At 35.6% G+C, this 17,768-nt stretch overlaps 1 protein-coding gene across 1 annotated transcript; it reads left to right on the top strand.

Moving 5' to 3' along the window:
• The first annotated feature begins 1,589 nt into the window (after nucleotides 1–1,589).
• On the top strand, nucleotides 1,590–10,851 carry LOC110759592 (cysteine-rich receptor-like protein kinase 15). Its single transcript, XM_088245705.1, has 8 exons — nucleotides 1,590–2,418; nucleotides 7,753–8,517; nucleotides 8,772–8,921; nucleotides 9,038–9,159; nucleotides 9,299–9,509; nucleotides 9,629–9,869; nucleotides 9,992–10,139; nucleotides 10,444–10,851. The coding sequence occupies exons 1-8, from the start codon at nucleotides 1,590–1,592 to the stop codon at nucleotides 10,747–10,749; spliced, it is 2,772 nt and encodes a 923-aa protein (XP_088101831.1). The 3' UTR covers nucleotides 10,750–10,851.
• The last annotated feature ends 6,917 nt before the right edge of the window (nucleotides 10,852–17,768 follow it).

Genomic DNA, 17,768 nt, shown 5'->3' with positions numbered 1-17,768 from the left:
TAATTATCTTTGTTTTTTTTTTTTGGTCAAAGAGAGTTGAAGTTGACATAATTATCTAGAAGCCTGTTTTGGCATATTCTTTCTATTTTAATTGTTGAAAAATAATGTCCATTTGTGTTCTACACAATACTAGAAGAATCATGAATACAAGGATGATTCTAGAATTGTGGAGAACATACTATGTTTGCTAGACAAAGAGAGTTGAAGTTGGAAGAACTTTCTAGAACAAGAACACTCAAGAACACTCATGTTGCATGATGGCTAAACAATAGCCACAAAAATAAATATTGTAAAATATAGAAGTTTCTAGTAAAAGCCGTACATACTTAGTGATGTAGGCAAAGAATGCCTATAAATAGGCATGCAACCACAATGAAATGTGGAGTGTAGCTAGAGAACTCCCAAACTATAAGGGAGCCAAGAGCTACCCAAAGGAAGCTATGTTGAGAGCCAATAAGCTCATCAATCAAAGTGTAAGGACCAAATATCCCAAATTAAAACTATTCTAAATCAAGTGTGGTGGCCAATAAGCCAATAAACTAAGAAAAAGGCCAATTAGCCTACACTAAGCCATGTACTATTCTCCTCCAATTTAATAAAATCACTTTGTTTCAACTATTGTCCTACTTTCCTAAACCCCTTCACTACATAAACCAACAACGATATCATCACAGACACTCATCACACCTACTAAAATCTAACATTAATAAATAAATATCATCCGAGTTGGCTAGAGCGGATGTGCTTCCCCACTCCGCACTTGAGTTCAAATCCCCCTTTCTGTAGTTTAGAATAGTTTAGCGGATATGCTCCTCATTCTGCGCCCGAGTTTGAATCCCCCTCCCTTTAGTTTAGATTAGTTTAGAGTATAATATTGTTTGTATAAATATATATATATATATATATAGTCTTTCTCTAATGCGGATGTCTACATGATGTTAAAAAAATGTAAGCAATTAACTACTAGGTTTAAAATAACTAGGCTATACAAAATTCTAGCCAGTTGACATGTGGCGGCACATGGTGCTGAGGACTCAAGATCAAATTGGCAGTCTAAAAAACTAATATCTACATAGTCTAAATTTTTAGGAGTTTGGTTAGTATTTAAACCATTTTTTTTTAATTTTAAAAAAGGCAACTTATGTTTTGGGTACAAAGTTTTTAACTAAAGGGTCTTGCATACTAGTGGTCTCAGGTTCGAACATCGTGAGATTGTGTGTGAAAAACCCTCTCTCTCTAACTATATACCCAAAAATAAAAAACACACGGAAACATTGAAGTGAGTAGCGCACTTTAGGGCCAATATCCTCATCATCCGATTTTGATGAAGAAATTGTATTGATAGACATACATTCGTATTCATAATAATATTGATGTGATCATTATAATAATTTTATTGCCAAGTCTTTCTGGTCGTTGATTCTAGAAGTAGAACCAAAAATTCTTAGAGAACTGCCGAACTGCCAACGACCTAGTTCTTGTTTAGACTCAAGTCAAGCTGTGTGTATTGGGATTGTGTTATGTTTATATAGAAACTGAAGCATGCTCCATGTTTAGTTTCCATGCAAAATATCCGATTAATAAAAAAAATGATCCTTTTCTACTTTCTCTCCTCCATGCTCATTGTTAGCTTCCCCACTGAAGCTGCATACACCGGCCATAACTGCTCAACTTTGGCTGGCAACTCCACCTCCACCTTTAAATCCAATCTCAACCAACTCCTCTCAACCCTTTCCTCCAACGCCAACCGCAACAACACCGCGGGCTTCTATAACGCCACGGTTGGCACAGCCTACGGCCTCTTCCTCTGCCGTGGTGATGTGTCTGCCCGTGTCTGCGAAGAATGCGTGGCCAACGCAACCTCGGAGGCGCTCCTACGCTGTCCCGACAACCAACAGGCTGTGGTTTGGTACGACAACTGCACGCTACGCTACTCAAACCAACCCTTCTATTCTGAGGCTGCCACGTCGCCGGAGCTGGAAACCTGGAGCGAGCGGAATTTGACACAGTATGTGACGGAACCAGCTGATCTTGACGATGAGCTGATTACAACTTTGGACAACTTGGTCCCCAAGGCAGCCAACGCCAGCTACAAGTTTGCGACGGAAAAAAAAACTTTTATGGCGAATCTGATTTCATTTAGGGTGTACAGCCTCGGGCAGTGCACGCAGGACCTCTCCGCCGTGGATTGCAATGCATGCCTCCGGAAAGGCGCGACACAGTTGGTGCGGGGTAAGCAAGGAGGACGAGTTCTATATCCAAGTTGTAATGTTAGGTTCGAAATTTACCCCTTCTACAAAGAGGTGACAATAAGTACCACAAAACCGTCGCTTGCACCAGAGCCATCACTCCCTCCTCCACCCGCCTTGCCTCGATGGCTGCCACCTGCGCCATCAGCGCCTCCGTCGGCCAGACCTGGTAAATATTCTATTACAACTAAATGTTTTAGAGTGCTACTATTTCCACCCACCTGTCCTATTTTCCCACCCACCATATCTTTCCACCCACCATTTAAATTTGAAAAATACACAATCCTATCTTTCCACCCACCATTATTCCCAAAATATCCTTTAATTATTAATTCAAGGCAAATTCTCTTAAAAACCCAACTTATATCCGTTCTACTTCCTGACCCGTATTAAGGGAGACCCCCCTTTCTTTTCTCCAAGCCAATTGTGGTTCTTTCAAGAGTTTATCCCTCTTTCTCATCCGGGAGAAGGTGACACATGGGCTTTGTGATGAGAGGGGTTGTGTGCGGTAGAAGAGGGGATTTGGGTATTTATTTTCTTTTATGTCTGCTTTAATTTCTTACTTGTTTATTTTATTTTAATACATATGTGGTTGAAGAACATGAAGTTGAAGCATGGGTTCGAATGCTTATGGTCCCCAGGCTCCTATCCTCACTAGTAAAAAAGACCCCTTGCGCGACCAAATTTTGCGCGACGAAACACAATTCGTCGCTCAAAGTGACTTTGAGCGACGAAAATTAAACTTCGTCGCTCAAAGTCTTACGCGACTAAATTTTGCACAACGAAACACAAATCGTCGCACAAAATCACTTTGCGCGACAAACCTTTGCTCGACGAAGTGTGGTTCGTCTCGTAAAGTCTTTACAAAAATAAACAAAATAAAAAATTATTTTTAAAAATCTTTGGATGACTTTGCGCGACGAAACAATAAAATTCGGTGCACAAAGTCTTGCGCGACGAAGTGTGGTTCGTCTCGTAAAGTCTTTACAAAAATAAATAAAATAAAAAATTATTTGTAAAAATCTTTCATGACTTTGCGCGACGAAAAAATAAAATCCGGTGCACAAAATCTTGCGCGACGAAGTGTGTTTTGTCTCGCAAAGTCTTTACAAAAATAAATAAAATAATTTTTTTTATAAAAATCTTTGCATGACTTTGCGCGACGAATTTCTAAACTTCGTCTCGCAAAGTCTTTACAAAAATAAAAATAAATAAAATAAAAAAATTATTTTGTTAGTAAAATATAATATTTTAAATGTATTATATTTTAAATTGACGATCAAATTGGTTCATTGTATTCATATAGGGTCAAGGAGTGTAGCTGTAAAAAATCATCAAAATCGAAATTGAAATAACCGTTAAATCGTGATTTTTCGTTTATAACCGTCGAAAAGTTTTGTCCTATTACTTGATCTCTGAATGTTTATTTTTTCCCATTTTTGGCGTATATGATCTCGAAGTATAAACAAACAAGTTTGATGGTTGGATCTTTGAAACTAGTTTCGTAGAATGCGTATGCCATCAAAACAATATATTCACTAACAATTAAGAGTTTATTTATACTTTCATTAAATACAACATAAGATTTTGTGGTATCCACTAGTATAAATATTTTAAATTGACGATCAAATGGAGTCATTGTATTCATATAGGGTCAAGGAGTGTAGCTGTAAAAAATCATCAAAATCAGAGTTGAAATAACCGTTAAATCGTGATTTTTCATTTATAACCGTCGAAAAGTTTTGTCATATTACTTAATCTCTGAATGTTTATTTTTTCCGATTTTTGGCGTATATGATCTCGAAGTGTAAACAAACAAGTTTGACGGTTGGATCATTGAAACTAGTTTCGTAGAATGCATATGCCATCAAAACAATATATTCACTAACAATTAAGAGTTTATTTATACTTTTATTAAATATAACATAAGATTTTGTGGTATCCACTAGTGTAAATATTTTAAATTGACGATCGAATGCAGTCATTGTATTCATATAGGGTCAAGGAGTGTAGCTGTAAAAAAAATCATCAAAATCAGAGTTGAAATAACCGTTAAATCTTGATTTTTCGTTTATAACCATCAAAATGTTTTGTTACATTACTTGATCTCTAAATTTTTTTTTTCCTGATTTTTGGCGTATATGATCTCGATGTGTAAACAAACAAGTTTGATGGTTGGATCGTTGAAACTAGTTTCGTAGAATGTGTATGCCATCAAAACAATATATTCACTAACAATTAAGAGTTTATTTATACTTTCATTAAATATAACATAAGATTTTGTGGTATCCACTAGTGTAAATATTTTCAATTGATGATCGAATGCAGTCATTGTATTCATATAGGGTCAAGGAGTGTAGCTGTAAAAAATCATCAAAATTAGAGTTGAAATAACCGTTAAATCTTGATTTTTCTTTTATAACCGTCGAAATGTTTTGTCCCATTACTTGATCTCTTAATGTTTATTTTTTCTGAATTTTGGCGTATATGATCTCGAATTATAAACAAACAAGTTTGACGGTTGGATCGTTGAGTAGATTTAAAATTGTTTATTTTGTACGTATAACACTTAAGAAATTGAATAGTATATATATTTATTAGTAGCTTTAAATTTTTTTAAGACTTTGCGCGACCAATATAATAATTCGTCGCGCAAAGTATACTCTAAAAATTTCGGCGGGTACCAAAAATGGGAATTTAAAAAAAAAAAAAATTACGACTTTGCTGGACGAATATATAGTTCGTCGCGCAAAGTTTTGTGGGACAAATATATAGTCGTTCGTCGCGTAAAGTTTTGCGGGACCAATATAAAGTTCGTCACGCAAAGTTTTGTGGGACCAATATATAGTTGTTCGTCGCGCAAAGTATACCCGAAAAATTTGGGCGGGTACCAAAAATGCGAATTTTTAAAATTTTTTTTTTCCAACTTTGCGTGACCAATATATAGTAGTTCGTCGCGCAAAGTATACTCTAAAAATTTGGCGGGTACCAAAAATGGGAATTTTAAAAAAAAAAATTACGACTTTGTGGGACCAATATATAGTTCGTCGCGCAAAGTATACCCGAAAAATTTGGGCGGGTACCAAAAATGGGAAGCGGGAATATTGTGGTCGCGCAAAACCCTAAAAATTTGGGCGCGCACCAAAAATTGGATTTTTTTTTAAAAAAAAATTTCGAGACTTTGCGCGACCAATATATTGTTTCGTCGCGCAAAGTTATACGGTTTTTAAAACCAAAATAACACCTCCACCATTTTCTCAATGTCCTCTACTCTTACCTCTCCTCTCTCTTTCCTTCTCCCCAAATCCTACCCTTTCTCTCACACTCACTCCTCTCACTTAATCTCTCATCTCTCTCTTCACTATCTATCACTCTCACTCACTCTCTTATCTCTCTTTTCATCATCTCTCACTCTCACTCACTCTTTCATCTCTCTCTCACTATCTTCTCTATTCTCTCACACTCACTTCTCCCTCTCATTCTCTCACTCAAAATCTTGCCAAAAGGTATATTCTCTCCAAACTTTAATTTTTTTTTTTCATTAATATGTGTTTTTGGAGTTAGTTTTGAGTTTATTCTAATTTTTTGTTATTTTGTTGTTATTTGACAATATTTGTTTTTTTTTTTTAGGGAATCGTCGAGACTTTGACGGCTAAAGTTGAGGATTTGGACGCTATCGAAACATATCCTCCGCCACTATCACCACAATAGGCTTGTAGATTTTATTATTGTACTTTGTTAATTTATGTGTACATTTTGAATATTATATATATTGGATAATTTGACCACTATTTTTCATATGTAATTTTATTTTGAATATTTCAATTTAAATTAAAGTAATTAAAAAAAAAAATCATACAATTAAATTAAATTTAAAAAGTAAAAATTTGAAAAATTAATATAATGAAATTGATATAAGAGAAATAATAATAAAAAAATGTCAAAAACCTTGGGTGACAAAATATTTCGTCGAGCAAACTATTAAACTAGTTTATTTTAATTAAAAAATTTAAAAAAACAAAAATTTAAAATTTTTTTAAAAAAACAAAAATTTAAAAAAATTGAATATTTCGTCGCGCAAAATAATATTATTCGTCGCGCAAAGTAATTAATATTCGTCGCGCAAAGTTGATAGTATTCGTCGCGCAAAGTAGTTATAATTCGTCGCGCAAAACCTTTCTTTACGATCTTTGCGCGACAGAACTTGCGCGACCAAAATTTCGTCGCGCAAAGTGTTTTTTGTAGTAGTGCCTGTTGATCTCCCTCAATCAAATAATACCAATCGCTTGTTGTTTGAAGCACATGGGCGAAAATAAAAAAACTTCATGACATAAAATTTCATGAAATGTTAAAAGGACAATAGGAGCCTTTGAAGGGAAAATTAATTTTGCCCACATTTATTTCGCAGAGAAAATGATAGTACCTTTGAGAGAAATCAGATTTATGATGGAAAAATATTAAAACTTTTGGAAGCTTTTAGAAAACAGAGATATGGCTAGATGAGGAAGAAGAAGTTGTTTGCAGTATGCAAGTCAAGAATTTAAGTTAATCCAATGGCTGGTATAAAATGGTTGCTCACACTTAGGTGAGGGAGATTGGTTTTGTCTCTAAGTCCTTAGAAGTCATTTTACAAATGGGTAAATTTGTCTTTAAAATTTTAAAGATAAGGTGGGTGGGAAAATAGGACAGAGGGGTGGAAACAGAAGCACTCATGTTTTATTATATATGGATTGATATGAACATTTTGTTTTTACTCCATTGACTTATTATCTTACTAATAAGTCTTTCTTTAAAAAATTAATAGGGGAAGATTAGAACATGGAACCTCTAGAAGAACCACTAGACTAAAAGCTAGCTGGCTAAAAAACACATAAATCTAATTAGAGGGCAATTAATAAATGTTTTGGCAGCAGGAATCCAATCAACTGCAAAAAACAAGTTGCAAAGCGGACGCCCGGATTTTAATAGTATTCGAACATCTGCATTAGAGAAAGACTATATATATTTTATACAAACGATATTATACTCTAAACTAATCTAGATGGGTAAACTAGGTTTAAAATAACTAGGCTATACAAAATTCTAGCCAGTTGACATGTGGCGGCACATGGTGCTGAGGACAAAAAACAAAGATACTTTTCACATGGAAACATTGAAGTGACTCGTGAGTAGCGCGACTTGGCCAATGTCCTCATCATCCGATCTTGATGTAGAAATTTTATTGATAGACATACATTCATAATAATATTGAGGTGATCATTATAATAGTTTTATTGCCAAGTCTTCTGGTCGTTGATCCTAGAACTAGAACCAAAAATTCTTAGAGAACTGCCAACGACCTAATTCTTGTTTATACTCAAGTCAAGCTGTGTGTATTGGGATTGTGTTATGTTTATATATACACACACCTTAGTTTCCATGCAAAATATCCGATTAATAAATAAAAAAATGTTCCTTTTCTACCTTCTCTCCTCCATGCTTATTGTTAGCTTCCCCACTGAAGCTGCATACACCGGCGGTTACTGCTCAACCTTGGCTGGCACCTCCACCTTTAAATCCAATCTACACCAACTCCTCTCAACCCTTTCCTCCAACGCCAACCGCAGCGACACCGCTGGCTTCTACAACGCCACTGTTGGCACCGCATACGGCCTCTTCCTCTGCCGCCGTGATGTGTCTGCCCGTATCTGCAAAGAATGCGTGGCCAACGCAACCTCGAAGGCACTCCTACGCTGTCCCGACAGCCAACAGGCAGTGGTTTGGTACGACTACTGCATGCTACGATACTCAAACCAGCCCTTCCATTCTGAGGCTGCCACGTCGCCTGACTGGGTATTGTATAGCACGGAGAATTTGACGGAGTATATGGAGGAACCAGCTGAGCTTAACGATGTGCTGGTTATGACTTTGGACAACTTGGTCCCCAAGGCAGCCAACGCCAGCGACAAGTTTGCGACGGAAGAAGCAACTTTTACGCCGAACGTGATTTCGTTTACGGTGTACAGCCTTGGGCAGTGCACGCAGGACCTGTCCGCCACGGATTGCAATGCATGCCTCCGGAAAGGCGCGACGCGGTTGGTGCCGAGTAAGCAAGGAGGACGAGTTCTATATCCAAGTTGTAATGTTAGGTTCGAAATGTACTCCTTCTACCAAGAGGTGACAAGTACCACAAAACAATCGCTTGCACCAGAGCCATCACTCCCTCCTCCACCCGCCTTGCCTCGATGGCTGCCACCTCCGCCGTCTGCGCCTCCGTCGACCAGACCTGGTAAATATTCTATATTACAACTAAATGTTTTATTATATATGGATTGATATGAATATTTTGTTTTTACTACATTGACTTATTATCTTACTAATAAGTCTTTTTTTTAATTAATAGGGGAAGAATAGAACATGGAACCTCTAGAAGTACCACTAGACTAAAAGCTAGCTGGCTAAAAAACACATAAATCTGATTAGAGGGGAATTAATAAATGTTTTGTCAATCTTTCTTTCGCACTTTTCTTCTTGTTCATACAGGACGAAGCAAAGTCACATTCATAATCATCGCTAGTACTCTTGGTCCTGTTGCTTTCTGTGTGTGTGTTGTGATTGTGGCCGGATGCTTCTTTCCCAAGAGACTAAGAAGAGTCAGAGAGAAATACCAAGCCAAAAAACAACAGAAAAAAGGTAAAAACTGAATCAAAGATTTACTAGTCTTGGAACCGATGAGATCATTAATTCCTTCGTTTTCTTAAGACCTTTTCTAGTACATCTAATCTCTTGGAAAACTCATATTTGCTTAGTTGGAAATCATATGAAGACTGTTGAGTCCTTGCAATTTGATTTGGGAACTATTGAAACTGCCACAAACAAGTTTTCAGACAACAACAAATTAGGTGAAGGAGGATTTGGTGCAGTTTTCAAGGTATGAAGATATCTCTTTGCATGCAGAGAACTTTTTAATTTGTACTTTATTAGAAATTCTTAGCTTGAAGATCACGTAGTTCTGAATTAAGATGATCGAAGAATGGAAATGATTGAAATGACTATATATAACCTTGTAGGGAACACTTGGTAACGGACAAGAAATAGCAGTAAAACGGCTATCAAAAAGCTCCACACAAGGTGTGCAAGAATTCCAGAATGAGGTTGTATTGGTAGCCAAACTTCAACATAGAAATCTTGTGAGGCTTCTGGGATTTTGCTTGGAAGGAGAAGAAACCCTACTTGTCTATGAATATGTATCCAACAAAAGTCTCGATCACTTTCTATTTGGTTTGTGAATTTCATTTGAGTATTTTTGTTTGTCAATATATATATATATATATATATAGTTCTAAGTGGTAAATTAATTCAACCTTGAATGTAACAAGTGTTGATAAATGTTTGTGCAGAACCCACAAAACGAGAGCAGCTGAATTGGTTGAGACGCTGCATCATAATAGGAGGAATTGCTCGAGGAGTTTTATATCTTCATGAAGATTCTAGACTTAGAGTTATACATCGTGATTTGAAAGCTAGCAACATCTTGTTAGATGGCGATATGAATCCAAAAATATCAGATTTTGGCATGGCTAAAATGGTTGGACTTGATGGTCAAACTCAAGGAAACACCAAAAGAATCGTCGGCACTCTGTAAGTTCCAATTTATATAACTCAATATACTTTTTATGATATGATGCACCACAAAGAAGAAGAATGTATGATAATTTTCATATTTTAAAACTCTTATGTGAGCATTAATTTTGATATGCCAGTGGTTACATGGCTCCAGAATATGCAATGGAGGGATTGTATTCCATAAAATCTGATGTCTTTAGCTTCGGAATACTCTTGCTTGAGATCATAACAGGAAAAAAGAACTTTTTAGGTTTTGACCAATGTGTACCTACTCTTCTAGCATATGTAAGTATGTAATTACTTAGTTTGAATACTAGCCTCCTTTCCTTAAAAGTAATCGTTCCAATTTATCTACCAATTACAATTTAATATGTACGTAGAAAAAATTAATTTTAAATTTTTAATGAGTTATTTTTGCATATATATAATTTCAAACCGTAATTTGCACCAAAGAGAAATGATTCCTTTCAGGAGAGGAGCCAAGCAGTCCCCTAATTTAACTATCCAACATTGTTGTCCAAATCATTATTTTGGTAGCTCTCATAGTGTAGTGCTCTTTACATCCTTAATAAAGTACTATTGCTTGCAGGCTTGGCAATTATGGAATGAAGGAAAGGTGTTGGAGTTGATGGATCCACTATTGTTGAAAGATTCATGCAGCCCAAATGAATTTTTGAGATACATCCACATTGGACTATTGTGTGTTCAAGAGGATGCAAACAATAGGCCAACCATGTCATCAGTTGTTCTAATGCTGAAAACTGAAACTATTAGTCTTTCCAAACCTGAGCGACCTGCATTTTTTACTGGAAGGTCTGAAAACCACCACCATCAGATTGGTGCTTATACTTGCAGTGTCAATGGTTTGACGGTTTCTGATGATATACCCCGTTGAGGAAAAAGAAAAAAAACAATGCATGTCAGATTTCTGAAAAGAGATAGAGTTACAAGCTCAAATACAAATGTTCTAGGCGGGCTTGAGGTTTTCTCAGATTTTTTATGTTCTTTTTATTAACAATTTAACAAATTCTTATTCAAGAGATTTTGAAGTCATGACATGTTAAACAAACTGGAGACTGTAATCCCACTTTAGCAAAATACTCATTGGCAACCATATTGCAGTCGAACGCAGTCTAATTAACTTTATGATGATTCAGCTGGTCTTCGTTTCACTTTGTAAGAATTTTTACCACCTTGTAATCAACACAGCGTTCCATTTCTCATTATCAATTGAGAAGGCCTTGTTCTATCTCATTTACTTGATACTTGGTTAATGTAAGGCCTTGTTCTCTCTCTCTCTCTCTCTCTCTCTCTCTCTCACACATATGGATATTGGGAGAGGAAGGACTGAAACTAGGACCTTGGGTGCAACGGTAAATGCTCTCATTTGAGCCACAACCCCATTTTTAGGAGACAAGCTACAAAGGAAAAGAAAAACAGCTGAGAGATAGGATATAAACACAAATTCTTAGGAGTATGTGCTGAATTAATGCTATAATGTTTCTAGGTTTATCTTATGTTGTTCTTTTCGGCCAATTGGGTCGATTTTATAAATAGAATAATCGACGGGTCGAGCGGACTTGATAACAAAGACATCCTTCTTTAATGTGCGTGTGTGGCATGCCAATATCACGGTCACAAGTGGTCGTGAGTATGAATGAGCGAATGACTTATGCTCCCTGCTATGATCTTGACTTCTTTCAAGTGATTGTGGCCGAGATAGAAACTAAGGGCTCATTTGGAAGTGATTCTATATAGGTCAGTATTTACTTTTGTGGAGAATCACTTTTCCACATAATCACTTTAAAAGTGATTTTATGGAGAAGCACATGGGAGGTGTTTCTTCTCAAAATCACTTAAAATCACTAAAAATGATTATATAAAGAAGCACGTGGAATGTACTTCTCCCCAAAAGTGATTATGGCATTTCTAGAATCACTCTCAAACGAGCCCTAATTCTTAGCCGTAAGGTTCCAGGCTTATACCACAAAGCCTTTAGAATAGGGATGGAAAAAATACCAGCTGGGTCAAGTCCCTGTCGAGTACCCGCCTCTAACGGGGGAAGATTTTGAGGAAAATCAGGGGCGGGTACAAGGATCCCCGAATTTTAAAAATCCCCGGTTAAAGATGGGCCAAGGATAGTATTGTTATCCCCATCCCCGAATCCGGTCTGATTAGTGATGTATATATATAATGAATATAGAATATAGAATATATATTTCAATAAACCATATAGCACTACTACAAAAAACACTTTGCGCGACGAAATTTTAGTCGCGCAAGTTCTGTCGCGCAAAGATCGTCAAGAAAGGGTTTGCGCGACGAAAAATACTCTTTGTCGCGCAAAGCCACTTTGCGCGACGAATGATAAGACTTTGCGCGACGAACACTAACGTCACTCAAAGCTACTTTGCTCGACGAATCTTAATCACTTTGTGCGACGAATTCTAAACACTTTGCGCGACGAATACTAACCACTTTGCGCGACGAATATTAACTACTTTGCGGGAAGAATATTATCTACTTTGCGCAACGAATAATATCTACTTTGCGCGACAAAGCTTCACTACTTTGCATGACGAAAGTTAACGTCGCGCAAATATACTTTGCGCGACGAATCCTAATGTCACGCAAATCTTTGCACGACGAAATATTCAATTTTTTTAAATTTTTGTTTTTAAAAATTTTTTAATTAAAATAAACTAGTTTAATAGTTTGGGCGACGAAATATTTTGTCGCGCAAGGTTTTTGACATTTTGTTTTATTATTTCTCTTATATCAATTTCATTATATTAATTTTTTTCAAATTTTTACTTTTTAAATTTAATTTAATTGTATGATTTTATTTTTTTTAATTACTTTAATTTAAATTGACATATTCAAAATAAAATTACATATGAAAAATAATGGTCAAATTATCCAATATATATAATATTCAAAATGTACACATAAATTAACAAAGTACAATAATAAAATCTACAAGCCAATTGTGGTGGTAGTGGCGGAGGATTCCCAAATTATCCTCAACTTTAGCCGTAAAAGTCTCGACGATTCCCTACAAAAAATAAATAAATATTGTCAAATAACAAAAAAATAACATAAAATAATAACAAAAAATTGGCGTAAACTCAAAACTAACTCCAAAAACACATATTAATGAAAAAAATTTAAAATTTGGAGAGAATATACCTTTTGGCAAGATTTTGAGTGAGTGAGAATGAGAGAGGGAGAAGTGAGTGTGAGAGAATTTGAGAAGATAGTGAGAGAGAGATGAAAGAGTGAGTGAGAGTGAGAGATGATGAAAAGAGAGATAAGAGAGTGAGTGAGAGTGAGAGATAGTGAAGAGAGAGATGAGAGATTAAGTGAGAGGAGTGAGTGTGAGAGAAAGGGTAGGATTTGGGGAGAGGGAAAGAGAGAGGAGAGGTAAGAGTAGAAGACATTGAGAAAATGGTGGAGGAGTTATTTTGGTTTTAAAAGCCGTATCACTTTGTGCGACGAAATAATATATTGGTCAAGCAAAGTCTCGAAAAAAATTTAAAAAAATATTTTCTCATTTTTGGTGCGCGACGAATTTTTGGTCACTCAACGTTTTGGGTAACCAAAATATTCCCGCCCGCCCAAAATTTTAGAGTATACTTTGCGCGACGAAACATTATATATTGGTCGCGCAAAGTCGTAAATTTTTTTTTAAAAAAAATTCCCATTTTTGGTACCCGCCCAAATGTTTAGAGTATACTCTGCGCGACGAAACCTTATATATTGGTCGCGCAAAGTCGTAATTTTTTTTTTTTTCATTTCCCATTTTTGGTACGCGCCCAAATTTTTAGAGTATACTTTGCGCGACGAAACATTATATATTGATCGCACAAAGTTGTAAATTTTTTTTGGTCGCGCAAAGTCTTAAAAAAAAATTAAAGCTACTAATAAATATATATACTATTCAATTTCTTAAGTGTTATACGTACAAAATAAACAAATTTAAAGCTACTCAACAATCCAATCGTCAAACTTGTTTGTTTATACTTTGAGATCATATACGCCAAAATTCAGAAAAAATAAACATTAAGAGATCAATTAATGGGACAAAACATTTCGACGGTTATAAAAGAAAAATCAAGATTTAACGGTTATTTCAACTCTGATTTTGATGATTTTTTACAGCTACACTCCTTGACCCTATATGAATACAATGACTGCATTCGATTGTTAATTTAAAATATTTACACTAGTAGATACCACAAAATCTTATGTTATATTTAATAAAAATATAAATAAACTCTTAATTATTAGTGAATATATTGTTTTGATGGGATATGTATTCTATGAAACTAGTTTCAATGATCCAACCGTCAAATTTGTTTGTTTATACTTCGAGATCGTATACCCCAAAAATCAGAAAAAATAAACATTCAGAGATCACGTAATTGGACAAAACTTTTCAATGGTTATAAACAAAAATCACAATTTAACGATTATTTTAACTCCGATTTTGATGATTTTTTACAGCTACACTCCTTGACCCTATATGAATACAATGACTCAATTTGATCTTCAATTTAAAATATTTACACTAGTGGATACCACAAAATCTTATGTTGTATTTAATGAAAGTATAAATAAACTCTTAATTGTTAGTGAATATAATGTTTTGATGGCATACGCATTCTACGAAACTAGTTTCAACGATCCAACCATCAAACTTGTTTATTTATACTTCGAGATCATATACGCCAAAAATCGGAAAAAATAAACATTCAGAGATCAAGTAATAGGACAAAAAATTTCGACGGTTATAAACGAAAAATCACGATTTAACGGTTATTTCAATTTCGATTTTGATGATTTTTTACAGCTACACTCCTTGACCCTATATGAATACAATGAACCAATTCGATCGTCAATTTAAAAAATATATTTTCTAACAAAAACCCAATCCGAACTACAATAATATATTTTTCTAACAAAATAATTTTTTTATTTTATTTATTTTTGTAAAGACTTTGCAAGACGAAGATTATTATTTCGTCGCGCAAAGTCATCCAAAAACTTTTAAAAATAATTTTTTATTTTATTTGTTTTTGTAAACACTTTGCGAGACGAAGATTATTATTTCGTCGCGCAAAGTCATCCAAAAATTTTTAAAAATAATTTTTTATTTTATTTATTTTTGTAAAGACTTTGCGAGACGAACGACACTTCGTCGCGCAAGACTTTGTGCACCAAATTTTTGTCTTTCATTGCGCAAAGTCATGCATAGATTTTTAAAAATAATTTTTTATTTAATTTGTTTTTGAAAAGACTTTACGAGACGAACCACACTTCGTCGCACAAGACTTTGTGCACCGAATTTAAGTGTTTCGTAGCACAAAGTGACTTTGTGCGACGATTTGTGTTTCGTTGCGCAAAATTTAGTCTTGTAAGACTTTGAGCGACGAAGTTTAATTTTCGTCGCTCAAAGTCACTTTGTGCGACGAATTGTGTTTCGTCGCTCAAAGTCACTTTGTGCGACAAATTGTGTTTCGTCGCGCAAAGTTTGGTCGCACAAGGGTTTTTTTTAACTAGTGTAGGAAACAATTCATGATTTTCTTGGTTGACCAAGAAACAGATGGAAAGTTTTTTTTTTTTTTTAATGTGTTCTCCCTGATTCGTTATTAGAACCTTCTCCCATATTGTTTGATGAAGCTACCACTACAAGAAAATCGAGTATTTACAATGCGGCATTTACAGCGTGCATTTGTGGCGCGCCGTAAAAGTGTAGTTTTTATGGCATGCATTTTGAGTGCACCGTAAATGAATTTTTTCCTATGCATTTCGAGAGCGCCGTATACTGGTGCTATAGTACTACCAGGTTTTTTTGTTTATTTCATCTTTTATTTTCGTAGGTCTTTAATGTGTTTTTTGTTGTTGTTAATTTTAGCAGTAGAATAAGAATTTCGTGACAAAATATTTAGTTTTGATTGTGGATAATGTGATTTCTATTATTTTGTCAAATTGTTGAGATGATTTTGAGTAGTTAAATTGAATTTTATGATTTAATTGAATGTAATTGAGTTATTTTTTTTTGGGTCAAAATTGAGAGTAGAAGATTTTTAATAAATAAAAACGGAGAATTGGGGAAGGGTTTGGGAGACAACAACCCCCTGATGGGGATAGGGATGAAAATTCCCCGAAATTTCTTATTGGGGATTGGGGCGGGGACGGGAATGGTATTGCCGTACCCGTCCCCGAACCGGCCCATATCCATCCCTACTTTAGAATGAGCGTGTGGTTGGACAATATCACCAAGCTTGGTAGCTTGGTGGTGCACTAGGCTCAGTAGCTCAGTGTGTTCATATAGCTCAAGAAATGCGAGTATCTTAAGAAATATAGGTGGATTGGATGATGCTCAAGAATTAACTCTGTAAATGGAAAACAAAGAAACTCTTGTTAATATATGAAATGGATGATTGAAATGGGATTGCTCAAGAACTCAAAACGGTTTCTGAGTTCTTTTAATTGAGAGTTACACTAATTTCTAAAGAAAGGCTTCTTTTTTTCTTTTTTTTTAAAAAAAAAACTATGAACTACATGATAAAAGAGTAAAGGGTGCATTTGAGCATCCGTTGGGCTTGATTTGTTTGGTTGGTGCTAGATCTTTGTTTCATCGATTTTGCTTCTATTTTACAAACTTGATTTTCCCACCGCAACCCTCACTCCTCCTTCGCTAGACAAACCCAAGATGAATAGATATATATCATTCCAACGCCACTGGGGCCAAAGTACAGAGCATTCAAAAGAGGAAGTTTCATCTGGAGGCACTATGCCCCAGTTAAGAGAAATTCCCCACAAAGCATTACAATTAAGGAGGTCCAGGAATCCGAAACCAACACCTGAACTAGTGACAGAGGTGGCTGTACAGCCCCCTAAATTGATTGGAGATGGGTGTGGGTTTTGGGGAAAAAAAAAACAATAAAAGAAAATATGGGTGTGGGTGCATGTGAGAGAGAGTTGTAAATTTCTCCTTAGAAGTCATTTTACAATGAGGTAAATTTGTCATTAAATTTTTGAAGATAAAGTGGTTGGGGAAATAGTGGAAATAGCCGCACTCAATATTTATTCTCTAGACTTCCTGCTCCTTGGTTACTACTTTTGTGCCTTTGGACTGCTCTGAGAGTTACTGGCTTTTGTGGTAGATCTGTGATGTGGGTCTGTATTTTCTGTAATATTTTTTGTTTCAACTTGGTGTTGCTACCACATGTTAAGTGTGTTTTTTGTTTTATTGCTGGCCTTATGCCCATTTAGTTTTCTTTCCGACGGGATCATGATCTTCATGCTATGCCTGTGCTTGGGTTTTAGTTAGATCTGGTCCTGCTTTAGTTCTGTTGCGTTCTTTTGCGGGTGCTCCTTGCTTGGCCCTTCTGTAGTGCTCCTTGCCCTTTTGTGGGTTTTCAATGAATTGCTTCTTCGACCAAAAAATAAATAACAAGACTTCTGTTCAGAAGACGTATTGTGATCAAGTGTGGTTAATACGCTTGAAATGACTTTCCTCTCTCTCTCTCTCTCTCTCCGTCTCTCTCTTCTCTAAGTTTCCAACTCAGAACCAAAGAAAATTTTCGAACTACCAAAGCATATTATGTTTGGCCATTTCAGCATGTGAATGCAACACCCATAAACAGCAAATGAAAATAATATGTAGTTGATAGCCTGACACATTCCCATTCACAAATATCTACCGGAAAAATACAAATTCACAATTCAGGAGTAGAAAGCAAGTGATTTCACACTGGGACCGTGTTAATACCAACCAGGCCAGAATTTAAAACCAATTATTTCATTTTTGCATTACAATTAAATCACACTGTCCTCAGAAAGATAGAGTTCAACCATGTTAAGCCATTTCAATCCTCACCGCAAAGAAGTATTCTGCTTGCTCAT

The sequence above is a fragment of the Prunus avium genome, chromosome 8 (genome assembly GCF_965620075.1).
Source record: "Prunus avium chromosome 8, drPruAviu1.hap1.1, whole genome shotgun sequence".
NCBI classification, from domain to species: domain Eukaryota; kingdom Viridiplantae; phylum Streptophyta; class Magnoliopsida; order Rosales; family Rosaceae; genus Prunus; species Prunus avium.
Note: the sequence above shows the minus strand (reverse complement) of the source record. Positions and strands in the feature narration are given on the sequence as shown.